This window comes from Procambarus clarkii, chromosome 51 (assembly GCF_040958095.1).
Source record: "Procambarus clarkii isolate CNS0578487 chromosome 51, FALCON_Pclarkii_2.0, whole genome shotgun sequence".
NCBI lineage: Eukaryota > Metazoa > Arthropoda > Malacostraca > Decapoda > Cambaridae > Procambarus > Procambarus clarkii.
In genome coordinates this window covers 21,364,995-21,378,003 of record NC_091200.1, presented here as the reverse complement: position 1 = coordinate 21,378,003, position 13,009 = coordinate 21,364,995, and the positions used below count along the sequence as shown (strand labels likewise).

At 42.2% G+C, this 13,009-nt stretch overlaps 1 protein-coding gene across 2 annotated transcripts in view; it reads right to left on the bottom strand.

Moving 5' to 3' along the window:
• Positions 1 to 13,009, bottom strand: part of cpx (synaptic transmission protein complexin) — a 331,955-nt gene that overhangs the window by 163,912 nt on the left and 155,034 nt on the right. For both annotated transcript variants that reach the window (XM_069304076.1, XM_069304077.1), the window contains exon 2: positions 9,445 to 9,908. In XM_069304076.1, coding sequence (XP_069160177.1) covers positions 9,445 to 9,481 — 37 coding nt within the window. In that variant the 5' untranslated portion in view covers positions 9,482 to 9,908. The remainder of the gene's footprint in view (positions 1 to 9,444; positions 9,909 to 13,009) is intronic.

Here is a 13,009-nt window from a genome sequence, read left to right as displayed (position 1 = left end):
GTAGATATAATAGAGGAAAAATAGATTGATTTTCTCTAAAAATATAGAAAAATAGGCAGAGGGTCCAAGAGCTAATAGCTCGATTCTGCTGACACAGATAGTAAATAGAATCACACGGCTGTCTCCACCTCCCCTCGGCATTTGCAAATTGGTTTCAGCCGCCCCAAATTACAGCGAAATGAGAATAACACATTTGGAATTGGTTTGCGATAGCGAGACCAATTCTAAAATCAGGTTTGCCAGCCTCAACCTCCGCTCTTCCCTCCCCCAAAATTTATCATCACTTAAATCCCAATGAGATTTTCTGGAATTTTAGGGATTTTCCATCATGATTTCAAATTGGCAAGGATTTAACATGAGATTAGATCAGGAGCTTGCTCAGCCACAAGATATGAACGTCGAGGAATATAATATTTCTGAATATATATATATATATATATATATATATATATATATATATATATATATATATATATATATATATATATATATATATATATATATATATAACCGCATTGCTGGCGGTGTTAATCTTATAGTGTCATAGTGTTAGCTTTCTATGCTTCTATTTTCTTAGAATCAGTATTAAGAAGAGTAATCATGTTATCAAAATTCGTTGCAATCTCTAATAGTTATTAAAGGATTTATTTCAACGTTTTCTTCCTCTCAGGATTATCTTCAGGTAAAGAATGAATACATAAGGTAGACCGTAGGGTTAAACACCCATGTGAGAAGGTAGAAGGACTATAGGGTGAGGTTAAGGGAGGGAGGGCAATCAAAAATAGGGTAAGCGGATGGGTCAAAGATTAGGTAAGATATTGTATAAAATTCTGATACTCTCATTGGGAGGGGAGAAGCTGTCATTATCCAGTGATGTGTGTGTGGTGAGTTCTGGGTCTGAGTGTTAGCCGGGTAGCAAAGTTGTTATTATGGATATTTTATTGGGTAAGAGTGCTTTCTTATATAGTGTTTAATGAATCACATAAACACCACAAAAGCTATCAAAGAGGTCAGTGACCAGCAATGTGGGGCTGTATGATGCTCTCTGTGACTGTATGTTGCCTTATGTTGATGCATGTTGCTTCATGTGGCTGTATTCTGCTTTACATGGCTGTCTGCTGCTTTCTGTGTCTGCATGTGGCTCTATGCTACCTACCCCCTCATCAATATCACCTTCACTTAACAATGATACATGACACCTCTCGACCCTTCTCCTCCTCTCTCTGACCTTCCCCTTACACCACTCTCCACTGACTACATCCTCAGTCTTCCCCCTCTCTCCAACCTCCCCTTAGTCTGACTTCTCCATTCATCAACCTCCCCTTAGTCTGACTTCTCCATTCATCAACCTCCCCTTAGTCTGACTTCTCCATTCATCAACCTCCCCTTAGTCTGACTTCTCCATTCATCAACCTCCCCTCCGTCCAACCTCCCCTAACATCGAGCCATTGTCCCCATTATACGCCAGGGGATCAACAAGGTCAGAAAGTTTCTTGACTTCCTCGGGAAGATCAAGAAGAAAAGACATCCAGAAAAGGCCTGGAAAGCCACGAGAGATGTGGATGTGTTTGACGGTTTGGAAGAGGTTCGAAACCTACTGCCTAGGTTCGAAAGGTCAACAGAGATCTCAAGATGTTGTAAATTAGGAAGATTAAGGGGTTTCGGGGAAGCTAGAGAGGTAATAAAAACCTGGAAGGTCAGAAAGGTTAGGGTGATTGAATTAAAAAAAAAAAAAAACAAATAGTTGAAGCTTTGGCATTTGGAAGTCCAATCAGCAGATGCCTTGAAGAGGGAGCACCAATCATGACTCGTCACGGTGTGAGATATCCAATCATCGTGCCCCGTCTCTTGCGCGCTTGTGGTTACTGCCAAACTCCGCCCAAGGGGTCGCTTTTTTTTCGCTCCCAGCGACGATATCATCAGTAAACTTCCAAAATATTTTCAATGGTTGTCGTAAAACATTTTTGGTTCCATATATGATTAATGCGATGGAAACTGTAAAGTTGTTTTGCCAAATTTTCCACTGCAAGAGTTTTTTTTTATTTAGAGACATCAGGAGATGTCTCTCTCTCTCTCTCTCTCTCTCTCTCTCTCTCTCTCTCTCTCTCTCTCTCTCTCTCTCTCTCTCTCTCTCTCTCTCTCTCTCGCTATATATATATATATATATATATATATATATATATATATATATATATATATATATATATATATATATATATATATATATATATATATATATAATGACGATTTGATAATGATATAAAAGATTTTGGGTTTTCTTTTCGGGTTTTTTACTCCAAACGGCAATTAAGCTAACTGATTATCTTTATGATAATCAGGTCTCATCGTTACCTCTTTATCTCTTAAAGTGGAATGTTTTCTTCTTGGGTAGAGGTAGTTACACGAATGTTACAGATAACAGTTTCGTGATTGTCAACAGAAAACAGTGTTAATATTTACTCTACGTCTGGCTGTCAAGCACTTCCTACCACTACCTCCAGGCAGGCTGGCAGGTAGGTACGCAGGCTTGTAGGTAGGTAGGTAGGGAGGCTGGCAGGTAGGTACGCAGGCTTGTAGGTAGGTAGGTAGGGAGGCTGGCAGGTAGGTAGGCACTGTCATAGGAACAGCAGGCAGGCATGGCGTCCGTCGCTTACCTTGGCGCTCCCTGCCTGGAGGTAATTAACCTATCACTTCCAAAGTGCACGATATCCATCTTCATTACTGGTAACTTGAGGCGGGAGAAGGCGAGGAAGAGTGGTAGGAGATTGGAGACTTAGGAGAAGTAGGTAGGTAGGTAGGCGAGTCTAGAGTCTTGGGAGAGAGAGGTAGGTAGGCAAGTCTAGAATCATAGCACAGGGCGAGGTAGGCGAGTCTAAAATCTTAGAAGAGAGGGAATGGAGAGCTTAGTGTCTTAAGAAGGTAGGTAAGCCCTGAGTCTTAGAAGAGGGAAGGAGGAAAGCAAGTCAATGGTCTCAAAAGGTAACATGAAGTATGCCTAGAGTCTTAAGAAAGAATGGATGAATCCTTGGGGGTCTTTGGGGGAAGAGTAAATGGGGATCATCTTGACCCGTTCTGGAAAGAGTACTATAGAACATTTAACACCTGAACGATGTGGGTAGCCATAATGCTGTGTTAAAAATTTCTCCCCCACCTCGATCAACTTAGTAGATGACCGGAATATTGTGACCACAATACGAGGCGATCAGTCATGAACAGCTTCAGTGCCTTTAAGCAGTGAAGGCACTGAATAGCAGTGCCTATATAAAGAAAATTACTCATTCAGGGATTATCATTTCATCGGCTGACTCGCTAATGAAACATGTTCTCTCAACACGTAGATGCTGGTGAAATAAAGTCCATACCGACTATACGAAGGATCCAACAATATATTTCAGCTTAATCCAGTAACTAACATTACTGCAACTTGGCATTAAATAAGGTTTATTTCTAATGAGAAGCTGATAATAAGCTCATCAAATACGTGAGATTCTGGAGTCAGGTGTCAGATGAGCTAATGTTGGGAAAACAGCTGTTTGCCGGCAACTTTATTACAAACATCGGCCCGATTGATAATGCTCTCTGTTCTAAGTGTTATTGGGAGAGAGAGAGAGAGAGAGAGAGAGAGAGAGAGAGAGAGAGAGAGAGAGAGAGAGAGAGAGAGAGAGAGAGAGAGAGAGAGAGATGAGTACGGATGGAGGAAAACAGTGCATCTCCTCAAGGATTAAAAGCGGTTGAATTTAACAAGAACTTCATGTCATATTGCTGGTATAAATAAATGTGACAAATATTGACGTACAGCGATTTCGTCGGTGTATCGTCGGTGTATCGTCGGTGTATCGTCGGTGTATGGGAGAAACGAGAAAAGCAGAGAGAGAGACAGGGAGTATAACTAGAGAAGAACTTAGTGTTTACTTTACGGGCTATTCGTGCCCGTGCCACCTTTTTGGGCAGCTTAATCTTAATCAATCATGAATCATCAGTGTTTATTATTTTTGACTCTGCAAAATCGAGCTATGTGCTCCTGGACCCCGCCTTTCTAACCGATTTATTTTCCCTCTATATATATATTCCCCTCTACTATATATTTCTTTCTCTAACACACACATACACACACACACACACACACGCACGCACGCACATACACACACACACACACACACACACACACACACACGCACACGCACACGCACACACACACACACACACACACACACACACACACACACACACACACATGCTTCACCTTATCCCAAGAGACACGAGACGATGGCTTAGCGACGCGGCCCACCAGCCCTGATAAGTCTTCCGCATAATTTCAGTTCTTAGACAACGGCGGTCTGCTCATTGATGGCTTCACTGGAGAGGGCGGGGGAGTATAGGGGGTGCAGATGGTGGGGGTGGAAGGGCAATTGGAGGGGGGAGGGTGGAGTAGGAGGGTGGAGGATAGGAGTGGAGAGGAAAGAGGTGAAGGTGAAGAAGGGTGGAGTAACGTATAGAGGGATGGGGGTGGAGAGGGAAGGGCTGGGGGAGGAGTAAGGTGTTGTGGGTTTGGGTGTAGAGGGTAGGGATGGAGAAGGAAGGGAAGGAGAGTGTAGAGGGTGGAGTGAATGGTGGGGCTTGATATCTAGGGTTGATAGAGCTGAGTGGGGTGTGGTGGGGAGAGAGGGTGAGTCTCGGGGCCCTAGGTGTGTCGAAGAGCAAAGGAGTTGATGGGAAAGGATTTAGGAGGAAAATATACATATATAGGGAATGGTTAAAGGGCGTTGGGGATAGGTATAAGATGGATGAGGGAATTGTAGAAGGGGGAACTAATAGGAAGGGTGTGAGACCAGCGGGACTGAAGGAGAGCAGCTTGTGTGGATGAGGGGCGTGTTCACCTGCACCACTGGGATTAAACCATCAACACACAGCCTTCCCCCCAGAGCTGGGGGGAAGAGTCAGACACAAGCAACAGCAGCACAATGCAGGTCAAAGGGTTAGGGGTAGAGGGGGGGGGGGGGAGTGGGGGGGGGGGGAGGGGTGAGGAGATTACTGTCTCAAGGTGACCAATCACGGCCTTTCCAGCTACCCCCTTACGTTTATACAATCCCTATCCTCTGCTCAGACCCTCACTCTCTATCTCAAGACCATCGCTGTCCAGATCAGCTCTAGACCGTCAATATCCTGCAATCCTTCCTCCCACAGACCATAGCTCCTCCAACAGAGCGTCACCCTGGAATTGTTAACAGATGTCAAGTTTTGTATATCACAAATGTCTTTGTGAATTTGATATTTCTGTATTTCCCATCGCTCTGTTTAATCCCATAATGATATGTCATTTATTATTTGCATAATTTGCTGAAATATTAAGTAAGCACAAATATTATAAAGACGACAACATGAGGTGAATGGATTCTTCCGGATTTCAGCGGATTCTTCTCGCGAACGCAAACATTGGAAGTCCACGACATGAAAGATAATAGAGAACGCTTTCCTCCAGTGTAGGCTGTGTGGATTACCACGTCGGATCAATAGTGTTGCAAACTGCATCAGTTTTCCCTCACTTCTGCTTCTTAAAATCAGAACCACCTTTCAGGAAAACTGTTAAACAAACACATACATAGATACGAAAAAAGTGAGTGTATTACCAAAATGCACACACACAGAGGCAGACTTCATACACAGTTTCATATGTAGATATGATAGAACTCGAGAAGCTCAGGAATCTGCACACCAGTAGATTGACGGTTGAGAGGCGGGACCAAAGAGTCAAAGTTCAACCCCCGCAAACATAACTAGGTGAGTACAACTACGCGTGTACACACAAGCACAGAAAGCATTAATAGAAATGCTTCCTGCATTTCTATTAGCAAATATTTAAGGGGCGGGGTAACAAATGGGTACAAGACAGTAAGGGGTAGACTACGAAATTTGGAGGAGCAACTTCAGAAAATTTGCCTAACACAGGACAATGCAGAAGATACAACTAGAAACAAGCGGGGAAATGATAGGGACTCAGTAAGGGCGGCAACACTGGGGGGTAAGAACCAGCATGAGAGTGGATCACACAAGAGACCAACACTTGTCATTCATGGAGCATGTCAGGCAAAGGCAACATCAAAATATCAAAGGATATTGATTGAAAAGTTTGTACTAGAAGAGATATTGCGGTGTTTAAATGGCAGGAAACGAGATTGAACTCACACACCGAATTGGGCCTTATAACAACAACCTCAGACCTGTTCAGGTGCAGTTTTCCAACGAAGAGGCAGTCGACTACATATTAATATATTATATATATATGTGCAATACTAGGCTTAGGAATATTTAAGTTTGGTTTTTTAGCTTTATTTTTTTCTGACTCTTATCAAGTGAATAATACCAAATTCTTCTATCTAATTGCCCATTACGACTATATATTTACGATGGTTATCTCTTGAGGTTATCTTGAGATGATTTCGGGGCTTTAGTGTCCCCGCGGCCCGGTCCTCGACCAGACCTCTACCCCCAGGAAGCAGCCCGTGACAGCTGACTAACACCCAGGTACCTAATTACTGCTAGGTAACAGGGGCATTCAGGGTGAAAGAAACTTGCCCATTTGTTTCTGCCTCGTGCGGGAATCGAACCCGCGCCACAGAATTACGAGTCCTGCGCGCTATCCACCAGGCTACGAGACCCCCCTAATGGTCCCCATAGTTACAAAACGTACTATTTAAACATGGGAAATGGGATACTCCAGTAGTCCTCGCGCAGTAAGTTAATGGTCACTTTAGTAGTTCTATCGCGATAAGGATCATTTTAGTTATCCTATGACTTTAAGGGTCGCTTTAGTGGGTGGTAAACAGGCTTGAGAGCTGCTCACTGGCGCATAGAACCCTTTTCCTCTCTCCAAGTTAATGACTTTTTTCTAATAAAAAAATGTTGGCCTTCAGGGAAAAAATAAATGAAATTTGGCCAGATTTCCATTATTTTTTATCCCTTGGGTCCAGCCGAAGCCTCAAGCGGTGTATCATGACTGGTGAGGAGGAAAGCTTCACCTCTTGTCATGTGACATCAACAAGCTTCGCATCACATAGGGGGGGGGAGGGAGGAACGGTTGCATCAATGACGCTACATCCCTCCGTGTTCAACATTCAAGAGCAACGTCAATTCAACACCGAATCAACGTCATTACCGTTAATTAAACATTGAATTAACGTTAGTTAATCGCCGAACTATCACTACTCTTTGATATTGTGTCTACTGAGATAGACTGGAAATCCAGCGCTGATAAACTGTTATCGTTCGAGTAGCAGCAGTAACAGTGATGCTGGTGTAGCAGTGATCTGGCTTTACTATACGTCTGTAATGAGGTCGAACTGAGGAGTACAATCTGGAAATTGGTGAGTCTGAAAGGGGGCTCCCCAGGCAGGGAACCAGCATGCATCTTAGTTTTTGTTGTTGTAAAACTTGGCTACTCATTCACTGGTGTTTGAGTTCAGCAGTAATGATGATTTTCTCCAGAGGGGGGGGCAGAACTAGTGATAGTTTTGTCTCTCAGTGTACCTACATTGAGGTGCTTCCGGGGCTTAGCGTCCCCGCGGCCCGATCGTCGACCAGGCCTCCTGGTTGCCGGACTGATCAACCAGGCTGTTGGACGCGGCTGCTCGCAGCCTGACGTATGAGTCACAGCCTGGTTGATCAGGACCTACATCAGTGCTAATCCTGTCTCTCGATGCCAATTCTAGGTCTGTCTTCCACTGCACCTTCCCTGGTGGTGGTCGCTCTGTATTAAACTGTAGTTCCTTTAGTTTTGCTCGGTTAAACAACGGTTAAATACCACCTAACTGTCAACTCAGCATCTTGCATCCTACTTTCAGACTATCTGAAACTAACTGAAGGTGGCGAAATGTTTGTGACAAGATAGTCTGTGGTAGAATTGCAACATAAACTCACAGTTATCATCCAATGAGAGAGATCTTGAATTGTTTTCAGGGAGACTGAATAGAGGCTCAGACATGTGGAAACGCCCTCTCTGGAGCCCGATTCCATTGGATAAAAAGATTTTGTAATTCCAATCACCAAGTTAGTAGCAAACTACATGTTGATGGTCAATATCATAGACGTTTCAAGCGATAGTTGACTATAAACAGTATTTTAGTGCCAAATGCTAGAATTCCCATCAGTGGCCATTTTAAATGAATTCGTCAACTAGTGGTGAGTCACACACGCATATACTGTACAAATGTTGCATATTCACTGAATTCACTTTAAAATTAACATTGGCAATTTTAGTCATTTACGATACAATAAACTTTCAAGAAATAAATAACTTATTTACAACGAAACATTGCTAAACTATACGTAAAAAAAAAAATGATTTAGTAACTGGAGCAAGCATTGGAGTTATAATGAGGTCCTAATACTAGGCGGGGCCGTAATAAACAAGGCTGCAAGTGACATCAGGCGAACGTGCGACAGGCGTAGCGTGACCGCATAAACACAAGGTCAGTGCTGGCATTCAACAGGCTTAGTATCCCATGCAGGTCTGACAGGAGACGTGTCTTCGTCAGACACACACACATACCACTTGTCACCCTGTCTTATGGCACCAGCCTTGCAATTTTGCAAACCGACGCTCCTTTTATGGTACCCTCAACGAACCTATACCTGTCACCCGGTCCGCCTTGTCACAAGAGCTGCTTTTAAGGCCCCGCCGCGAACAACTGCTGCTTGCTGGTTGATTGCTTAGTGCTGGGGGCAGGGCCGGGCGGGACTAGAGTAAACACCAGCCCAGAATACTGGACTTTTGGAAGCTAGATACAAAAAAAATTACTGACCTTACACAAGCCAGGTCAGGGGTACAGGCGTTGATCCTACGAGACTAGGACAAGTACAGATGCAATGTTCTTATATAACAGGGAGAGTGCAACAGGCGGTACAGGGTCATATATAAGGGTAATATATATAAAATTATCTTGCCATTAGCTGAAATGTATACATAACTTCAGAACTAATAGGTACTTATGTATGTAAATGCCTGATTGTATTCGGTGAAATAAATAAATAAATATATATGTAAATCGTCACAAAATTAGTGACCTCAAATATGGCAGAAAAACCCACGGTAAAATGAGGAAATAGTCTACTCATTTTCAGTCTACTCATTTTCACTCCGCTAACAGCTTCGTCAGAGACAGTCTCTGACGAGTCTCCAAGTGGAGTGAACGTACTTAATTTAGACTATTTTCTAGTTTCTCTGTGGTTATTATTGAAAATAATACATGATATATATGTATAAGTGTTTGTATGTATTATGTGCATATGCATGTAAATAATGTATGCATGTATGTATATTTCTATAAAATATGTGTGTGTATACATGTAATTTTGAGACGTGCTTCGAATGGTCATTGCACTGGGAAGTCATGCCGAAAACTCGAAAATATTTGAAATGATAAACTTCAAAGGCAAAAAAATGCTTACTGGTGACGGCACTGACAGGATTCAGCATTCCGAACATGGTGAAGACTTGGAGTGTTGGAGCCTTTCTCGCAGAAAGATGGAGTGTTGGAAGCTAAGTAGTGTCTTGGAGAAGGATAAAGGAGGATCGACCTTGTGTGATCGTGTGGCAATCTATCTCATTGATATCTGGACAGCCGCTGGAGACTTGTTCCGGGAGAGGATTTAGTGCTGTGGCGAAGATTTGAAGTTGATTTTTGTATTGATTTTTTGTTTGAGTTGCTGAGGTCGGCGAGTATTGCGTATCGAACCACAGCAGGAGAGGAGCATGAACTGAAGGAAGGAGGAGGGAGGGAGAGTAGGTAGGTAGGTAGGTAGATACGCGTGCAGGCGAGGAAATGAGAGAGAAACACCACACACACACACAGGTGGTAGCCAGACCCAGGCGGCGCGGAGGAGGTAGCGGTCGCCTTTCCTTCACTAGATCACTGTAAAACAGAAGAGGACATGGCTTTAGGAGAGTTGAGTGGGCTGTTGTGGGGGGCCAGGTGTCTGTCATGTGTGTGTGTGTCTCAAGGTCCACACACTGAGGGCCTATAGCGTGACACACGTCAACTCTCACTGCCCGAGACACATATTTGACACAGTAAGGTGGGGGTCATGCATATGTGAAAGTGTCATATGAAGAATTTGTTTATTAATACAAATATAATTTGTATATTCATAAAATAATAGATTGATCGTAAACAAGTAGAATTAATATTGAAAACAAAAATCATATCACTTGTTAAAAAAATAATACTAGATATAATGTTGCAAAATTAATATAAACTTCCAAGTTTGTGTTGCAAAATTAATATAAACTTCCAAGTTTGTGTTGCAAAATTAATATAAACTTCCAAGTTTGTGTTGCAAAATTAATATAAACTTCCAAGTTTGTGTTGCAAAATTAATATAAACTTCCAAGTTTGTGTTGCAAAATTAATATAAACTTCCAAGTTTGTGTTGCAAAATTAATATAAACTTCCAAGTTTGTGTTGCAAAATCTTTTACTTAGATTTCCGCTTTCCTTGAGAGGGACTAAATAAAATAAGATTAAAAAAAAAGACGAAATCCGAATAATTAACTCCAAAATATAAGAAAAGGAAAGAGTTGAATTGCCTTTTGTTCTTAATTGACGAATTCCTAACTAATACATCTTGTATAAGCTGCCATACACGATTGATGCCAGCATGGGGGGGGGGGGACTAAACACCAGGCTTCCATATGAAGCCCCAAAGGCTTCGTTTCATCCCGTACGACTGACGTACGGGATTAAAAGGAGGTAGAACGAACCTAATAACACATGAAGAAATACGAAACAGAATGGACATAACCACGACATGCGAGATACGTAGGGATATCGATGAAATAAAGGACAGTGGTGTTGTAATCCCGCCCAACCAGTTCAAACTGGCTACGCTGAGGTCATACCTTTCAGTGTCAAGGTACCTCTATTACAATGTAATTTATTCTGTTGTAGTTATAATATCATTTATAGTTTTATACCATTTTATAGCATATATCATTTTATAGTTATAGCGTTTTATAGTTTATTGTACGGTATTTTGCTGCATTATTATTATATTTCTTTATATGTTATGTGTGAGTTTTGTAACTGCTAGTTTCGTCGGCCGGCCGCTTGTTCTATCATTAGCACCCCCCCTCTCCCTTGCCTGTGTGTGTGTGTGTACTCACCTAGTTGTGTTTGCGGGGGTTGAGCTCTGGCTCTTTGGTCCCGCCTCTCAACCGTCAATCAACAGGTGTACAGGTTCCTGAGCCTATCGGGCTCTATCATATCTACACTTGAAACTGTGTATGGAGTCAGCCTCCACCACATCTCTTCCTAATGTATTCCATTTGTCCACCACTCTGACACTAAAAAAGTTCTTTCTAATATCTCTGTGGCTCATTTGGGCACTCAGTTTCCACCTGTGTCCCCTTGTACGTGTTCCCCTTGTGTTAAATAGACTGTCTTTATCTACCCTATCAATTCCCTTCAGAATCTTGAAATGTGTGGTATTAATACAATATACAATAATGTGTGGTATTTTAATATATTAAAATGTGTGGTCAGTGGTATTAATAGGGTATTAAAAATATCAACACAAGACAGAACACGAAACAATGTGTGTGTGTGTGTGTGTGTGTGTGTGTGTGTGTGTGTGTGTGTGTATGTCTGTCAGTACAACCCGGTGCACTTGGAATGCTCCTTGTTTGTTGAATATACACATATGCTAATTTTGTGCAGTTGTACATCTGCGTATGTTTCCAAGGTGTATATATACGTTAGAGTATTTTTCTTTTTGTTTTCTGTACTCTGTGTTGATTGATATATTATGCGCAGTGAAGGTACAGTGAGTTAACCAGTGGTGTCAGCCATTGTCTGGGTTGTATAGAGTCACACGTATTGTGTGTGCTCTCTGGATTTTTGTTGTATATATAAATCAATTGACTTATTTTCAGTAGATATAAAAAGGAGAATTATTAGTGTGGATCAGAGTTCCTATAGTGTTGTCACTAGATTCGTATGGGTAACGTTTTGGTTAGGTGACGTATAGTATTATTTGAGCCGTTTGGGGACATTGGCATTTTCTGGTGCCTGTGTGGATTTAACTTATGAGAGGAGATTCCTAATTCTGCCAGATTTCTGAGACATTGTGAATCATAACTTTTGAGGACGAGTAATTGACTTTGCCATTTCGTCATTTGCCTTGTAGATATGATAGACCCAGTAGGCTCAGGAACCTGTACACCAGTAGTTTGACAGTTGAGAGGCGGGACCAAAGAGCCAGAGCTCAACCCCCCCAAAGCACAACTAGGTAAGTACACACACACACACACACAGCTTACTCCATACACAGTTTCAAATGTAGATATGATAGAGTCCAGTAGGTTCAGGAATCTGTACATCAGTTGATTGACGGTTGAGAGGCGGGGTCAAAGAGCCAGAGCTCAATACCCGCAAGCACAACTAGGTGAGTACAACTAGGTGAGTACACATACCATCAGTGGCGTATGCATGACTGGCAAACATAAGAACTACCTTCAGAAACTTGTGTAAGGAATCATTCAGAACCTTGTATACCTCATATCTCAGACTAATACTGGAATATGCGGCTCCAGCTTGGAGTCCACATCTAGTAAAACACAAAACTAAGGCTAGTCCTCGTGCTGAGAGGTATGAGCTACAAGGAAATATTGCTTGGACGGAACCTCACGACACTGGAAGACAGAAGAGTTCAGGTAGAAATGATCACTGTCTATAAACGTCTCAGTGGAGTTGACAGGGTAGAAAAAGATGAATTGTTTAGCACGGGTGGGACGCAAACAATGAGACACAGGTGGAAAATTAGTACCCAAATGAGGCACAGGGACGTTACAAAGAACTTTTTCAGTGTCAGAGTAGTTAACAGATGGAATGCATTATAGACAGTGATGTGGTGGAGACAGACTCCATACACAGTTTCAAATGTAGATATGAAAATGCCCAGCAATTTGTACACCAGTTGATTGACAGTTGATAGGCGGGACGAAAGAGCAGAGCTCA